Source organism: Trachurus japonicus, chromosome 11 (genome assembly GCF_045865225.1).
Source record: "Trachurus japonicus isolate A0001 chromosome 11, Traja_1.0".
NCBI lineage: Eukaryota > Metazoa > Chordata > Actinopteri > Carangiformes > Carangidae > Trachurus > Trachurus japonicus.
In genome coordinates, this window is record NC_140917.1 from 30,032,823 (window position 1) to 30,049,488 (window position 16,666).

Sequence of the window (16,666 nt, forward strand, 5' to 3'; positions counted from 1 at the left end):
CGTGCAACAGAACACAACACTAAGATGCTTATTTACACACAGGTGCCATAGTTTTACCCAATGGTAAAGTCACATCTACTATAAAACAATGCATTTTAGGCTATATAATGAGTAACTGAAGACAATGTTCAAGTATAAAATGTTAAAATATTCTGTTCTCCCTTGGAGCTCATCCTATTAGCCAGGAATTCGGTAGATTCAAGTACAGGCAAGATGACAGCAGGATGGCCACTTTGAGCTTCAAACCCACTCTTCAGAAACCTGAGGGTGACATCACACAGGCTACGTCTACATTTATCAACAGCCTAGGAGTAGATAAGGAGATCTGCAGCATGAATATGCAGCTGAAGAATCTGCAGGAATTCGTAACGTCTAAGTTAAGATAAGTTTTTAACATGAGAAAGCAACTACCTAGTATTTCTGTGATGCTCCCAATAAAGTGCTTGGTGAATGCATTTGGAAATAAAATCAAGATATAGCAATCAAAAAGCACATCTAAGACTGGCTACTGCAGCATATTAAGCATGTCAGTAAAACCTTCCTAATGGTATGCATCACTAAACTGCATCAGTATGTAAAAAGAGTACTTGCCTTGGCCCCGTATTTTGAATAATTCATTTCCGTGAGCGTCACTGGTCGTAGTTTATCAATGTCTCCAAATGCTACTCCAGGAACATAAAGTGCACAAACCACATGCACCCATCTGAAAATGAAGATGAAAACATTTAACTGGCTGATGAACTGGTTTGTTAATACAATACACCAGAAACTATAACACATTAGTATGAAAATTGTAACCTGAACATTTTTCAGGATAGAAAGAATATACAAAGGTGCGTGTTGATTGCGAGAAATAGTGCTAAAATGATCAAAATCTCTCTTTGGTTACTTTTGCATTCCATGTGGTGAGTTACTGCAAACAATAGAAACTTAATATCATGAAATTGGCTGCAGTAACTTGCTCAGACACTTCAAAAAGAAATGGATTCATAGATTTATGTAGCCCCAGACTCTTGACTACATTTTGCTGTGACACAATTTCAAATGCGGACTTTAGGGAAGAGAATCCGAAGTCCAATATAAAGATATCCATCTCTGGCAAGCAACCGCTTCACAGTTTAATTTGCTGTGTTTTTCATGCTCTAGTGAAGTAGTAAATTCGGGTGCAGCCTGGCTGAGGAGCACTATCAGCGATAACGTGGCTGAAGTCTCTACGCTTCACATAACACACTCTTTTCTCTCATTTCTTTTCTTCCTCTATCTCTTCTCTTCCCTCCATCCTCCTCTCTCATTCCTCTGCTAGTTCTCTCCTTCTCTCTCTCTCTCCCCAACTTCTTTTTCTTACCAACACTGAATACATGCACAATTTAGATAGGCTTTGGCTGCCTGCAGCATTTCAACCAGCTGAGGTTATTAGGTGATATTTGTTTCTGAACATGTTCCACTTGCTGCCCTCATAAATAGCAACTGACCAGCAGGTCAGGATGTTACTGGATCTCACCTCCCAGCGTCAGTCTCTTTGAAGATGCCATCCTGGTTGGGACAAAGCTCACAGCTGGGAGTCACTCCATTCTTACAGGCATCGCAGAACCAAGGCTCTGTCGAATTCTCCGACGCTGAGCTCATGATCGAGTCACTTTCGCCATCTACGCCATAACACCCTGGAAAAACAGCAATGCAATGTATGACAATGTCAGTTACTTTGTTTATGAAGTTAACTGTCAGTCATCCCTTTTTCCATGTCACTGCCTGTGTACATCACAATGTAAAAATGTAATGTACACTGTCCATTTTCAAATAAACTAATAAATAATATGAGCTTGATTTTCTGTTAGCTACTTACTCTGTGGTATTTTTTTTAACTTTCAGTTTGTGTCATTAAAAATTACGGTTTTCCACCATGATTATTATTTTTTCATCCATCCATCCATGCTGACAAAGTGATGATTTACGATCGAAAAGTTTGTCACTGCATTTTATTTTGAAATTTTCCGGATGCTCAGTGCGTTTGACTGCCTGTGTGGGGCGATCTAATCGATGTGGATTGATGCGTGATGGCTTCGTCATCTGGCAGAAATAGACCTGCTGTGTATTTCTGCTGGACGCCGGAGCTATGACGGACCAGAGACGCACTGCAGCGCACGTGGTGGAATTGCTCTGATTGACTTGAATGGGAGTAAATTGCTCCGACGTTCACAACAGAGTCGGAACGGAGCGGAGATGGATCCAGTGGAAATTGGGAGTAAGACGCTGCTATTGCTGGTGTTTAAATATGTTTAATAAATGATTGCATAGTCATATTTTCAAATTTCCAGTGAACTTTTAACATTGATCTAATACCTTATAGAATTACACCTTCTAGATTCTACTACTCCATTCATGAATCTGTTACCTATAGGGCCCTGCCATCAGTCTTGGTTAGGGTTAGAGTGGTTAGGGTCAGACTCCTGTCACAAAAACAAACAACAACAACAAAAAAACCCGCTTGGCCACTGGTGGGCCGCCCTGTCACTGGGCTTCACAAGTTTTCTGGGGAAAACCCTGAAATACGAATAAGGTGAACCAAGTGTCTGTATTTGACTGTGTACAACACCAACCAGAATGAATTAAGTAATAAACAAAACAACGCACACCAACACAATGAGGTATCTATCCGTGGCACCATCCTAAACTGGTAAACTACCTGCCAGAATAGTTACATAGTAGTAGTAGTAGTATTGCCTTATAACAGATTCAACTGACTCAAATTTGCACCTTAATAAACTCACTGTTCAAATTCTGTGAACTCTCTCACCCTATGTAGTCCAAAGCTGTCAATCTTCTGTGACACTGCAGATACCCAGAATGAACAATGAACAATGAATACACACACATACACCTATATATATATAATATAGCCTGAGAGAAGCAAACTGAAACCAAGTGAAAGCATTTTAATGTTGTCCTCTTAATTCTCCTAATTTTCTGAGGCTGCCTATACAATTACTAGGCTGATGTGGTTTCTATGGCAGCTATTACACCAGGCAAACGTGCTCTTCATCATCAATGAGGGAAGCAATTTACTCTCACTCCATACAAAAGATAACATAACTCCTAATTCAGTCAACCAGCCCTCAGGCTTTTTGAGCAATGGGAAAGACTCACAAAACAAAATCCGAGGGTTTTGCGTGACCATCAATGTGTGCTACACTGGGGAGCTGGGAAGCATCGAAGGCAAACAAAGGGACAGACAGACTTGTTTATTCAGCTCTACACTGGGAGGAGGTATGTCTTTCTCTGATTGAGAGACCATTTGCTGTGTGTCAGTTTTCATAAGTTCAGTTTTAAAAGTATTTTTCTTCAACTATATGAAAAGACAAGCTACTCACTCCCCTTGTGCAATTAATTCACAACCCAATTATGACTTGACATTCAAAACAGATGAGCTATCAATAATCTACAAGACTACCAAAGATGTGGAGATCATTTCTACTTCATATACTCTGCCATAATTTTTCTCCACAGTATGTGGTAAGAGCAGTAGTCTAGCTCCAATATACGTCCATTCACCCTTTATTTTCTTAAAAACAGGTATTATTGGAACACCTCTGGCAACAGTTGGGTGCTTCATCTTCACTGATTGGGCATTGAACAGTGAAACTGGGGGCAGTGAATGACCACCATGCTGGCTTAACCGACTTATGGCTGGACTGTGGCACAAATCTTGGATGTTCCTTTTGAACTATGATACAAACCTAAGACCGTTAAGTCACGGGTTGCTGGCTAATATGAGCTAAGCTGACAAAATGTGATGACTACAGGATAGCTTCATAATCCCTGGAGAAAGATTATCCTCGTCAGAAATGACAACCTTTGCAGAAAAAAGACAGACAGGGTAGAGTCTGCTGAACCAAGAGAAAACTTTAAAATGAAAAAAATAAATAAATAAAAAGGACTGTCTGCCTACCTTTGACAAACATTAAAGGTACATTGTGTACGAATTACTCCCATCTAGCGTTGCGGTTGTATATCACAAGCAAGTACTCAATCGTATTTTTCATGTTGCATTCACGTGAAATTGGGCAGACGGCTGTGCTGCAGGTAACGACATAAACAAGCCTCTATGTAAACAAGTGGTCCGTCAGCACGAGGCAAAACAATACACGTGACAATACAGTATGTTGTCATGGTGATGTCGTATTGTTTACCTGACCAACGTTTTACCGGCTTTCTCTTGACTTCTGTGACTAAAATGACATCTGGTTTGTTACCGACGGCCGTCTGCCCGACTGCAGGTGAATGCAGCATCAGTGTAACGCTCCATTCCTCCTCAGTGCGTTACCGCGGTGACTTTTCACAGACGCCACCTCGACCTGAGCCGACAGCTCCGGTGTCTCCGCTGAGTTTCTGTGGTTTCCTACCGTCACACTGCCACTGAACGTAAAAACATGGCGACACGACATGGCAGCCAGCACCGAGCTTACCCGCTCCATGTAGATATGAATGATATGAACGGCTAATTCAGAGCTGAAAGGAACACTTCAGTTTGTTGATGGGGGGTGATTACTGATTAATGAAAAACATACTTTTGAACGAAATAATCGATTTTCGTGAATAAATAACAGGAGAAGTTACACAATGTCCCTTTAACAAACAATATCCAGATGTGAGAGTATGAAATTGTGCATACCAAGAAGCTGAATCACAGTCATGAGGGCACCCTCTACCAACTTCTCTTTAAAACATGTTCAACAGCTGCTTACGTTCAGTATAGGCAGGGGTGGAAAGAGTACCAAAAAAATCTACTCAAGTAAAAGTACAGTTACCTTGATGAAATTTTACTCAAGTAAAAGTAAAAGTACTGGTGTAAAAATCTACTCAAGTAAAAGTAAAAAGTAGTTCATTTAAAATTTACTCAGAGTAAAAGTTACTTAGTTACTTTTTTATTTTTTTTTGGGGGGGGGGTATAATGGCCAGAGATTGGCCTCACATTCTCCGTGCATGTCTCTGTGTTTCAAATGTGTCCCTTCTCCATCGATACACTGGTCTCATCATCTTTTAGCTCCTGTGGCACCAACTTGATTCTGACCTTCTGACACTGCAGTTGTCCAGAGCCAATCAGATGGACAGTTACAGTTACTGGCACTAAGGTTGTCACGATCATGATCATGATACTAACATTTTCAGCTCAATATCGATATTAAGGAAAATATTCGATACTCAATACCATTTTCAATACGGATAAAAAAAGAAAAGAAAAATCTCTCTCTCCCTCTTTCACTCACACACACCTGTTTTTTTACTGTCTTTCCTGTCTGCTCTCAAGGAGGAGGAGGAGGAGGAGGAGGAGGAGGGGGGGGGGGGGGGTTACTGTAGGTTCTCTCTCTCTTGCCTCTATAACTGCTCTGAAGCAGTGGACTGCTTGTCTGTTCTTTTGAGCATGGCCATGGATCTGACTGGGCTCCTACATTTAACTCAACGGACTGCCGGTCCGGCCTTCAGCCCCGGTGTGTCTGGCACGGTCACCATAAACGTAGCTGAATAGATGGACATGCCTGATAACGTTGTCTTTAATCATTAACGTCAGCTTTTAACCGCTAGCTGTGGCTAATGGCTAATATAAGACGACAACATAGCGACGAGCCCTGTTATGCACAAACTCACGTAGCGGTGAGGGGGAGAGAGGTGTGTACCTGCCTGCATAGATGACCTGCCTGCTGCTGTGTGCGTCTGTGAAGGGGGAGAAATCGAGGCGGCAGCGGCGTAGCTACTTTTGACAACCCACACAGAGTTATATATTTTTTACTTTGTAACTTAAGCTATTTAAAATGTAACTAAGTAAATTTCTTCCAACAATATGTACTCAAGTAAAAGTAAAAGTACTGATTTTAAAAAATTACTCAAAAAAGTACAAGTACACAAAAAAGCTACTTAATTACAGTAACTTGAGTAAATGTAACTAGTTACTTTCCACCCCTGAGTATAGGGCGCATGTTTTTTCAGTGACAGCAGTAACTTCTTTTTTTAGTAGTTGGTGAATTAAATCCTCAACAGTCTCTCCAATGCGTCACCCAACAACGTAACAGCCTCACTGCACCTGTGTGCACATCAAATGTGACTCACTCTAACTTGTGAGTTTGAAGCGAGTCTCTCTCGGGTTGTGGAAGAAGAATGCTACCAGTGTATTACTGCAGTGAATTGAGTGCCAAAAGACACAGGAGTGAAGTTAGGGCTGTGCAATTAATCAAATTTTAATTGTAATTTAGATTTTTGGCTCCAAACCATCTCAAAACTTATATAATTGAGGAAAGACAATTATTTTGTAATTTTCCAAGACTATTTGGATTTTGTTCTGAAGGTCACGTGCATGCACAATTCTGCCCCTGAAGGCTGCACTGCACTCACTCAGTCAAAACTGCGAATCAGGACGAGTGAAGCAGGCAGAGGGAGAGCAGTGCTGTTGGTTCAACAAGAAAGGTAGAACAAGTTCTCTAGTGTTGTTTTTGGTGTACAATAAAGAGCCCCACCTTCAACATAATTGTGATTTCAACATTGACCAAGATAATCATGATTATGGTTTTATCCATAATCTAGCAGCCCTAAGAGAAGTTACTGTAGTCAGCAATAAAGTGTCTGGCTAACTAAGCATAGTAGGCCATCTACTAATGGGCAGTTATGCTTTTTAAGAGTGAGGGGGGAGACGCATCATCATATTTCTTAAAACTTAGTCTTGTTGAATATCAATGAAATTTGATCCGATGGATTAATAGAGAGGGTGAATAAACATACTACAAAGAAGAAACGGGATTAATGATTATGATTTCATCCATAATGGAGCAGCCCAATTTCCCATCAATGAAAAAAGACAGTTATGAATTGATAACATTTACCTTTGTTTTTTTTTGTTTTTTTTACAACAAACTATCATTGATAAGAAACATCTGCTATTGTTTAATGACAAAATAAACAACTTGGGTTGAGAACCTGCAGATCATAACACTTTCCAGCATTTACAGTTGAAGGGAAATGGAAACAAAATAAGATATGTTATGGCCAGATTCTGATCACTAACAGGCTGGCCAGTAACAGGACTCCTTACTTTGTGGACACCCGCTCATCCCATCTTTTGATCTCTTGCTACCTTTCATGTCAGCCTCTCTTTCTCTGAGAAGGAATGATAGTGTCCAGGCAGTGATGCAAACACAAGAACAAAGAGAAGCAGCAGAAACCTGCATCAAGACAGACACTGCCAGCTCATCTCTCATCTCTACCACAAGTCCTATCATGTTTAAGCATGTTTCAACCTTGAGTAATGCTCTTTGTGATGGTAAAATGGGCTAGGTGTCTTACAAGGACAAATTTTCAGTAGAGGTGAATGATATTTCTGATGTGAGGGCTCCCCAGTCCTCAAATCACTAAATCAAGCTGTCAGAAATAAAGACTATTTTATTAAAAAAAATTCTGATGATCCATGTTATTTAAAGCAGAAGTAAGCGATCCGGTCGTTTTGGCTAACTTCTTGTCAGCCGATGGAGTTAGCAGCCCCCGCCCTAGTCATGGATCTATTGGTCCTCGTCCCTACGTCACCACATTCACGTGCATCCCTTGGCTGCACACACAGCCCTTCATGCCGTCATCTCCTCATTGGATAAAGGTTGTAGGATACAAGGAAGTATACAAGACGTTTTCTCCTTGGCTTACAGCAGAGCAGAGGGACTGACAGACCCGTGTTTCGGACCAAACACTATATGTAAGTGATTGCTGTCGGAAGATATAACTATTTAGGACTTATATTAAAGCAGAAGTAAGTGGTCCGGTCATTTTCGCTAATGCTGCGTTCCAGGCAGGCTTTTGAAATCGTAAATTACAGCTTCAAGTCACAACTTACGACTTTGTAGCGTTCCAGGAAACCCACTCGTGTTTTTCCGACCTGTTTTACCGGTGAAAGTCACTATAACGGCCACTCGTAACTTCCGACCGGTGAACTCGTACCAGATCGAACTGGTACGACTTCACGGTCGGAAAAATACGAGTTTCCTTGAACGCACCATAACAGTCCTCGTCCCTACGTCGCCACATTCACGGCGTCCCTTGGCTGCACACACAGCCATGCATGCCGTTCTCTCTCCTCATTGGATAAAAACTGTAGGATACGATAAATGTTTTCTCCTCGGCTCAGAGCAGAGCAGAGTGACTGACAGACCCGTGTTTCAGACCAAACACTCTATGTAAGTGATTTCTGTCGGAAGATACTATTTAAGACTTATATTAACACAAATATATCACTTACTTCTGCTTTAACACAAATATTCCGCTTACTTCTGCTTTAATTAATATTTTTGTCAGAACAAAATACTTATGCAAGCATAAAACAATGAATGCTTTCTTTGTCTGACAAAATATATTGTTTTTTGTAAATCAGCAGAATACAGTCCAATAGAGACTGGTGGATTTCAGGTCCAGTTTAGGTCTGCTGAATGTGAAGGCCACAGTAGATGATCCACATTAGGGATTGGAGTTTAAAGCAATGTCCTGATTATGATTCTGGGCTGGCTGAGGTAACTCTCAGCCAATCCAAAAAACGTAAAAAAAAACAAAAAAAACAAAACAAAAACAAAAAACCATCCCTCCTGCGAGCGTTTTAGCGTTTTTCAATCTTATCGGTTAATGGTTATTCACTCTTGAGCTTCAACAGGGTTGCACTGAGACACTACCCAAATGTATGAGAAAAAAAACACATGAGTTGTGTGTTCTAACGCATTTTTATTCAATATTCATATTTGACCATTGGTTTTTTGATATTTTAGAGGAAGCAGAGCTTCACTTGCGACTTTTATGTATAACTAGAAAACTACATAAATTAAATGTTTTGAAAAAAAAATCAATCAACATCACTGAAAAGCCAAACAAACTACTGTATAACCAATAAAGAGCTGGAGTCAATTAAAAGCCAGGTTTATCATAATGGATGGTGGTAGCTACACATATAAAGTGACGGAAGAGCTAAGTGTTAAGAATATAAACAGCTCAAACCTACTTTCACACAGAAAGGAAATTGCTGGGTGAAATGAAAATGATTTGGAAATTTGGCTTGTGCATTTGCCTCTGTTCAAGCATGATAGATGGATGCCTAGAAAACAATCAATCAATCTTACCATTACCACAATGTCAAACTGAAACAAATCAAAGTTGTGCAATCACCTTTTAACTTCTCATAGTAGTAAACTCACAGTCATAACTAGACCCAGGCATCTGTGTGGTGCTACAGTCCAGTTTCAACCAACCCCCCCCCAAAAAAAAAAAACTATTAAAATGAATAATATCAAGTGTTTGCACTAAAAACTAAAAACAACTGCCTCTGTGTCTTGTGAAAGTTTAGCAATTTTTTCATGATACATCAGTGAACATGACATATCACTCGTCTTTTTCCAGTCAGTCGTCATGGAAACGTGACACTCATCTACAGTTTGGACCAGAGTGAAAACACATTTGTGTGAAGACGAACCATATGAGTTGAAAAATGAAACAATGGATCATTTTCACATACATGTTAAGCACCTTAAACCAGCCTTGTAGCGCTGCTCCTCTGGTTCGGTGTTCAGCAGCTCTGACGCTGCAGGGACGACGTGCTAACAGCTAACGGTTCAAATCAAAGCACGTCTTTGAGGCATAATGTGTAACTTGCACATAAGTAGGTTGTTTGATCCTCTGAGTTCTTCTGAGGAGCAGCCCCTGACCAAGCAGTTACTACAAATACTCCAGACCACTGTCTGACTGGTTTAGATATGAATCTATTCCAGGTCTACTTTTGTCACTGCACTGATAATGGATGAAGTTTGCAGCCTACCTTCATGCACGGTCACTCCACAGTTGTCACACTGGATAATCTCATCTGCATCCTCGCTGTTGTCTCCCAGACAGACACAGCAGATGAGGATGTGCTGAGTGCTCCAGGTTTGGGATCTGTCCAGCAAAGCGTCCTGAGGAATCAGGAAACAGAGACACATTAAAGCCACTTATCTAAACCTCATCTCTCTGTTCTTACAGATCTAGTAAGTGGCAGAAAATGTCACATACAAAGCTTATAACCACAGTGCTAAGTGGTTTAAAACAAAGCATAAGTATTTTGTTGGAATCATACATATATCTTGTAAACCTCTCATAGGATTTTGTTGAGTTATAGTTGTGACTCATTGTTGATTGGTATTATGGGATACCAAAATAGGCGATGTGGAGTCTAAATACCTACTAGCTTACATATCTGGAACAAGATATTAGACTGTTTTTAGGACTTCAGTACTTAAGGAACTATACTGACTATGGGTAAAACTGTTGCTTCAGTCAAATTCAAAATACTGCAGACTCGAGGTTACCAGATAGTCACACGCTAACCTCTGCCCTGCTCCAGCTTTGTGGCTATGGTACCCCAAGACCCACTCACGCTGTCTCTTTGCCACCTCAACCACAACGATGTAGTAATAGAAGGAAATAAAGCGGATAAAGCTTTATACATGCACTGGGAAAATGGATCATTGTGCAAAAAGCTAGGTGTGTGTCCAGGAGAAAATGAGCCACTCGGCATCTGTCCTCACTTTCTTCTCCACTTTCGGCCGTCTCCATCTTTCCTGGTTTTGTTTCTGCTTTTGTCAATTTGTTTTTGAGAGTCAAAACGAGGTCTTTTAATGTTAGTAACGTCAAACATAATCCACAACACTTGTAGCTGCAGCTCAGTGGTAACTGGCAACCTGGATGCTGAAATGCTACTGACAGTGTGATTGGGAGAGAGCAGTGGGTGGCGCAACAGGCCAAAACACAAAATCAAAACATGTATATGATTTTAGTGCTGCAAATAAAATGTGGAAATTTGCATGATCTTTAGATGAGGCATCTGCAGGTATTAAAACTAAACACATACTCACAGTTTTGCAGTTACTTTAGTTTAACAAAACATTTCTAGGATCAAGTGCTTTGAATTCTGACACTTTTTGTGAAACATTTTGAACATATAACATGAAAATTTAAACTGCATGTACCAAAACTGGAATGTTTGCCAAAAACAGAATTAATTACTGCAGACAAAAACTTCTCTGATTGTAATAAGGGGTGGGTAAAAATATTGATTGATTGTGCTGTGCGCCTGCAAGAGGGGGGGATTCAATGTCTCCGTTTTACCCCCTCACATCTAGCGGTTCGTGGTTGTTTATGTTTATGTCGGACAAAAACGAACATACAGTCTCAGAAACAATGGCACTTTCTCAGCTTTACTATGGTTGCACTAATTTATAACTGATGATGGGTGATCGCGGGGTAATTTGAACACTGCCCAATTAGCGATTCAGTGCATTTAGCGTTTATTAGCGTTTCCGGCATGACCTGTCCATCCGTGTTTGTGTGCGTGCGAGCGTGCGAGCGTTCGTGCGTGTGCGCCCGTGTGAGTCCAGCAGGAAGAGGGAGGAGGGGCTGACTGATGAGAGATGGTGAAACACATTTTTTTTCTGTAAGAGACCATGGCGGCCACAAACAAGACTGGGGCGGGCTGCCATAGCCTCGTTAATTAATGGGAAACACTATACTGAATTGGACCATTTAAATCAATACTGTAATCTAATCGATATTGAATTGAATTGTGATCGAAAGAATCAAAATTGAATCGAATCGTGAGGTTCTTAACAATACCCAGATCTATTGTAATCACATTACCTTCAGTTCAAGTCAGTGAGTCAATCCCTGCCTTTAAACAATAATCTTATATTTTAAAAGTGTGAGGCCATCAGTCTAGACTTGTGAGACTGAAGTTGTACTCACCTCATTGCCTTTTCCCTGCGACATGCTGTCATTAGTGAGCTCTTCATCAAAAGTACTGCTGTTCTTAGCTTTCTTCATGGGCTTCTTTACTTCTTTCTCACTATCACTGCTACTGTTGTTGTCATCGCCGTCTTCCTTGTCGTCATCGTCATCGTCGTCATCGTCGTCGTCGTCATCGTCGTCATCATTATCATCGTCGTCGTCGTCATCACTAGCGCTACCACCTTCCTCCTCCTCGGTGCCTCCTTTCTGGGCGGCTGCTTTGCTTTTCTTCTTCCCGGCCGTGGGCCTCCAGTCGTTATCATCCTCACTGTCGTAGTCGTCCATCTCGTTCAGCTCCTCCATTGTGGTGAAGTCGAGCAAGGGACGGTTCCTGCGGAAGTTCCATTTCTTGGGCTCCGCCTGACTCTCTTCAGTGTTTGCGTTGCCAGACATGGCAGTTGAGGCAGGATCGGCGGTTGGAGGGGGCTCGGGCTCGGATGTTTTGCGGCTCTTGCGGCGGCCTTTAGGTGGAGTGGCAGCAGGGGTATCTTTGGTGGAGCTGTCTGAGGAGGGCTGCTGTTTGCTCTTGTCTTCATCTTCTGTCAAGATGTCCTCAGCAGCCAGGTCTTTGGCCTCCTCCTCGTCGATACCATCATCTGCTGAGCCGGCATTCTCTGACTCACTTTCTGAACCTGCAGCACTGGCTTTAGACCCTTCTTCATCACTGCCATTTCCGGTGCCATCTGAGCCTGTCAGAGCACAAAACAATGACAATCAGTGACAATATTCATACTAAAGGATTAGCATAGTCATACTGATGGGCGTGTTTGAATTATACATTTCTCAAGCTAAAGTAAACACACAGTTGAAGATGAAATTATTACCCCCCCGATGAAAATTTTTGCTGGATAACAGCATGTAGTTGTCTGTTTTAGTTTTCAACAAGTCACTGACACGTCTCCTGAGGAATCTCAGCCCATTCGTCTTTGGGAAATCTCTCCAGCTCCTCCAGATTTGATGGACCTCTGGCCTGGACCTTGGTCTTCAGTCCACCACACAGATTTGATTTCCAATGGGATTCAAGTCAGAGCTTTGTCCAGGCCAGTCAATAGCATTCACTTTGGTCCTCTGGAGGTAGTTCGCTTCACTAGGAGCGACCTATGTTTTTCTTCATTGTCATGTTGGAAGAGGTAGCAACCACCCCAGACCCAGTACTGTGTTAACTGCTTATGGTTTTCTTTCAATTACATTACATATTACATATTCTTCTTTCTTCATGATTTCTTCCACCTTGACAAGATTCCCAGTTCCAGACACACTAAAGGATCACCACAGCATAATACTCCCACCACCGTGTTTCACTGTGGGGGTGATGCTCTTTAGGTCATATGCCTCTCCCTTCTTTCTCTAAACATAAGCAATGTGCCTATGGCCAAAGAGTTCTAGTTTAATCTCATCTGACCAAAGGACATGCTTCCTTCCAGTATGGATTATCTTTCTCCAGGTTGTCCTTAGCATACCTCAGTCAGGCTTGAAGTTGTCTCTTCTTCAGAAATTGAGTTTTTCTTGGTCTGCAATTTTGCAGTCCATTACTGTGCAGAGCTCTAGTGCAGGGCTGCCCAAGTTATTCTCAGAGAAGGGCCAAAAATGAATCGTGGTGGAGGGTTGCGGGCCAAAACTAAACATTCAAGTGGCAGTGCATTAAACTAAATATGCCTATAACATAGGATAATTGTGCAAAATAAACACTCGTACCAAGTATTTTGAAATAACACTACTGATTATTGTGTTTCACTGTTAAAGCAAAGCAAAGACGTGGGTCTGTGACAACACTGCTTGACCGTGTTAAAAGGATGACGAGGACTTGGTCAACAAACCTTCATTTAGAATGGTAGTTACTGTCGGCCGTAACCATGACAACAACAGCATCAACAACAAAGGGATCAGCTCTAACTAACCTCTGCTCCTCTCTCACACACACAGGCGCCGTCTTCCTCACACTAGTTATGCTAAACTATCATGTGTGGGAGTGTTATGGTGGTGAGAGTCAGGATATTTATGTTACATAAATAAGTAAAAAAGGTAACAACGTTCATCATGAAAAGTCAGTTATATTTTTATGACTTACTCTTCATTCATTCATGTACCAGATTTTGATTTTTGTGTCCATTTTTTAATATAGTGGGTTATTCAGCAATGCTCTGCACTTCAACAAAACCAAACAAGCACTATCGCCACCAGTGTGCCTAATTTGGATGTAAAATGTGACATATTATATGGCAGTTAGACCATGCTTACCTGAAGCGTCTCCCACTTCAAAGTCACTATCATCTGAGCTGTCATAATCCAAGGCGTCTAAGAGAGAGGCAGCAAGTGGCTTCACCTGCCGGCGCTTCAAACTGCGGTCCACTACGAGAATCACATAAAACAAAGTTGTGAATATTCCAATGCAGTGATAAGCAATATAAAATCATAAAAATATATACCAAAAATGTCCCTTTCACATTGCTGTACTGTGTATGTTTTTTCTTTTGTCAGACAACAGAACAAATATGAAAGTGACTGAATCAAACAAGCCAGTTAACACATGTTAACCATCACTTAGGCTACTTCCTAACCATTAAATTGCTAGAATCTAACTTCATTGCTTAAAGAACAATTCCGGGCAAATTCAACCTGGGGCTACAATGTCTCCTGTTATGCAGTAGTTCTGTCTGTCCCCACATCGCCACAGCAGCGTATAATGGGAGCGGACGGATGGATGTCAGGCTGTTTAGACTGAGTTTTTTTTTCACAGACTTCGTCAGGGGGATATTCAAATATACACTGAGTGGTTTGCTCACTTCAAGAAAGCCAACATGTTTGTAAAACTGAGCTGTAATACAAAGTCCTGCGAAGTCTCACACAAGAGTCAAGTTGACAGCTCAGTATGTTTACAGGTCGTCTGAAGCTCTTGCATGTTTTATCAATAAAGGAATATCAACTCTGAAGCACAACGTCTTCATAGCAGTAAGAGTAAAGGCTCCCACGGAGTCGGCCGTACTGTGCGCCTACTGCGAGTGGCGCAGACTCTGGTTGCACTCAAACGTCCGCGTACATGGTGTCACATTTAAAAACAGGTCGATGTGAAGACTTCCTGCCGAGCAATCTATTGTGTGACACGCGTACGCGGAGTCTGGATTAGTGAAATGTTCCACCCTTAACGAACATGAAAGTGAGCTCATGTCATCCTCTGATTTCTTCAGGATTCAGTCAGGATGCTCCTTGAACTGGCAGCATCAGCAAAAAATACATATCGAATTGAAATATCGAGAATCTATCAATATGGAAAAATAATATATTGTGATTAAGTTTTTAGACTGTTTTTAGACTGTTTGTTTTAGACTAGTTTGAAGCCATCTGACGTTGTCTGTGAAAAAACTTGCAGTTTTGTGGGATGTAAATAGTCTAAACAGTCCAAGATCCATCCGCTCCCATTACACGTTGCCGTGGCGATGCAGGGACAGACAGAACTACCTCAGGAGCAATTAAAAAGAAAATCTTCAGACTCATTCTGTTAGACCTAAAATATTAGGAAACTATAGCCCCAGGTTGAATTTGCCTGGAATTGACCTTTAAGTAGACTATTATGATTTCAGCTATTCTCTTTAATGAACTAGTATATTCTAGTTTTCTCTATTAAAAAAGCATCAAATTACAAAATAAGAGTCAAACTAACATTAACTTTTTAACTCAGACTGAATCTTAAAAAGCTGACAGAACACTACTACAGAGAGAAACCCAACCACTATCTCACAGAAAATAGTGCTTATTTTTTTGGAGGGGGGGGGCTGTTTTCCCTTAGGTAGTTACTCCAGGTTTGAGAGGGTTATTATCCCTCCACAAGACATTCTGACAGTCGCGACCGATGTTTATATAGCGTTAGTGTACCCTTTAAATTGGCCATTACCGCTCAGTCAAACGTCAGCATCAGAAATATAATTGTGCATGTCTGACCGAATACAAGCGTACTCCGACGCAGAAACTGGAATAATTTTAAGAATCGTGTCCCTCACGCTGCGTTTAGCATTTGTAGACTGTTAGCAAACAAAGAGAAGTGCTGCACCTCAGCCTATCAAAACGCTTAACAACGCACTGATGCTGTTAACAAAGTATTCCCTTTATTACAAATAAATGCACACAGAAGCTCGTTCTGACTTGTGTACACATTAATTCCGTCACCTAATCTCACATTTGCTGTTAGTCGCGTTGCTCGTCTACCAGACAAGCTAGCTAATTGTGGCTAGCATTAGCGCTGGTCACTTACTTCGCGTCCACAGATGAAAGAATAAAGTCTTCGAATAACATTAAAGGGAACGTTTCCTGTTAGACTAGCAATAACAGAGTGTACCAAGAGCCGCACCTTTGACAAAAAGTAACTTATTGGCGTTATTAGTAACACCAGGTACCATTCATGGCTTGGCTAGCTTATCCGGGGCTAGCTGCTAATTAGCAGCACTTGCAGATCGCTTATGCATTTCAATCGGCGCATCGGTGAATCTAATGTAACAAACGGAGCAGAATATTAGGGAAACACTGCAGTGTGTAAAGTTGCACTCACTTTGTGGTTCGCTTTTACAAGGTACGAGGCAGGTCTACAAGCGGCATGTTATGTGGACAATAGAAAACACAGCAGTGACGTACAGACGACAGTAGGATGTTGTTGCTATGGGGACAGTTAAGGTTAAAGCGACAGTGTACATACATCCGTGTGTGTGTGTGTGTGTGTGCACACCAAAAATGTGGCATGTATGTAGGCTACAACATTAAATTCCTACCCTCATACTCAGTTTTTATTTTTATTTTTATTTTTTTACAGTTTTTCTCATTCGCTTTGGTGCATTTCTCACATCACTATTAC

General features: G+C 41.2%; 1 protein-coding gene across 4 annotated transcripts in view; it reads right to left on the minus strand.

Annotated features, from left to right (window-relative positions):
* Positions 1-16,437, minus strand: part of phf14 (PHD finger protein 14) — an 83,442-nt gene extending 67,005 nt beyond the window's left edge. For all 4 annotated transcript variants that reach the window (XM_085792248.1, XM_085792247.1, XM_085792250.1 and 1 more), the window contains exons 1-6: positions 16,367-16,437; positions 14,065-14,175; positions 11,785-12,515; positions 9,827-9,959; positions 1,502-1,661; positions 592-703 (exon numbers count right to left, since the gene is read on the minus strand). In XM_085792248.1, the coding sequence (XP_085648374.1) occupies positions 592-703; positions 1,502-1,661; positions 9,827-9,959; positions 11,785-12,515; positions 14,065-14,175; position 16,367 (1,248 nt within the window). In that variant the 5' untranslated portion in view covers positions 16,368-16,437. The remainder of the gene's footprint in view (positions 1-591; positions 704-1,501; positions 1,662-9,826; positions 9,960-11,784; positions 12,516-14,064; positions 14,176-16,366) is intronic.
* Positions 16,438-16,666: the final 229 nt, after the last annotated feature.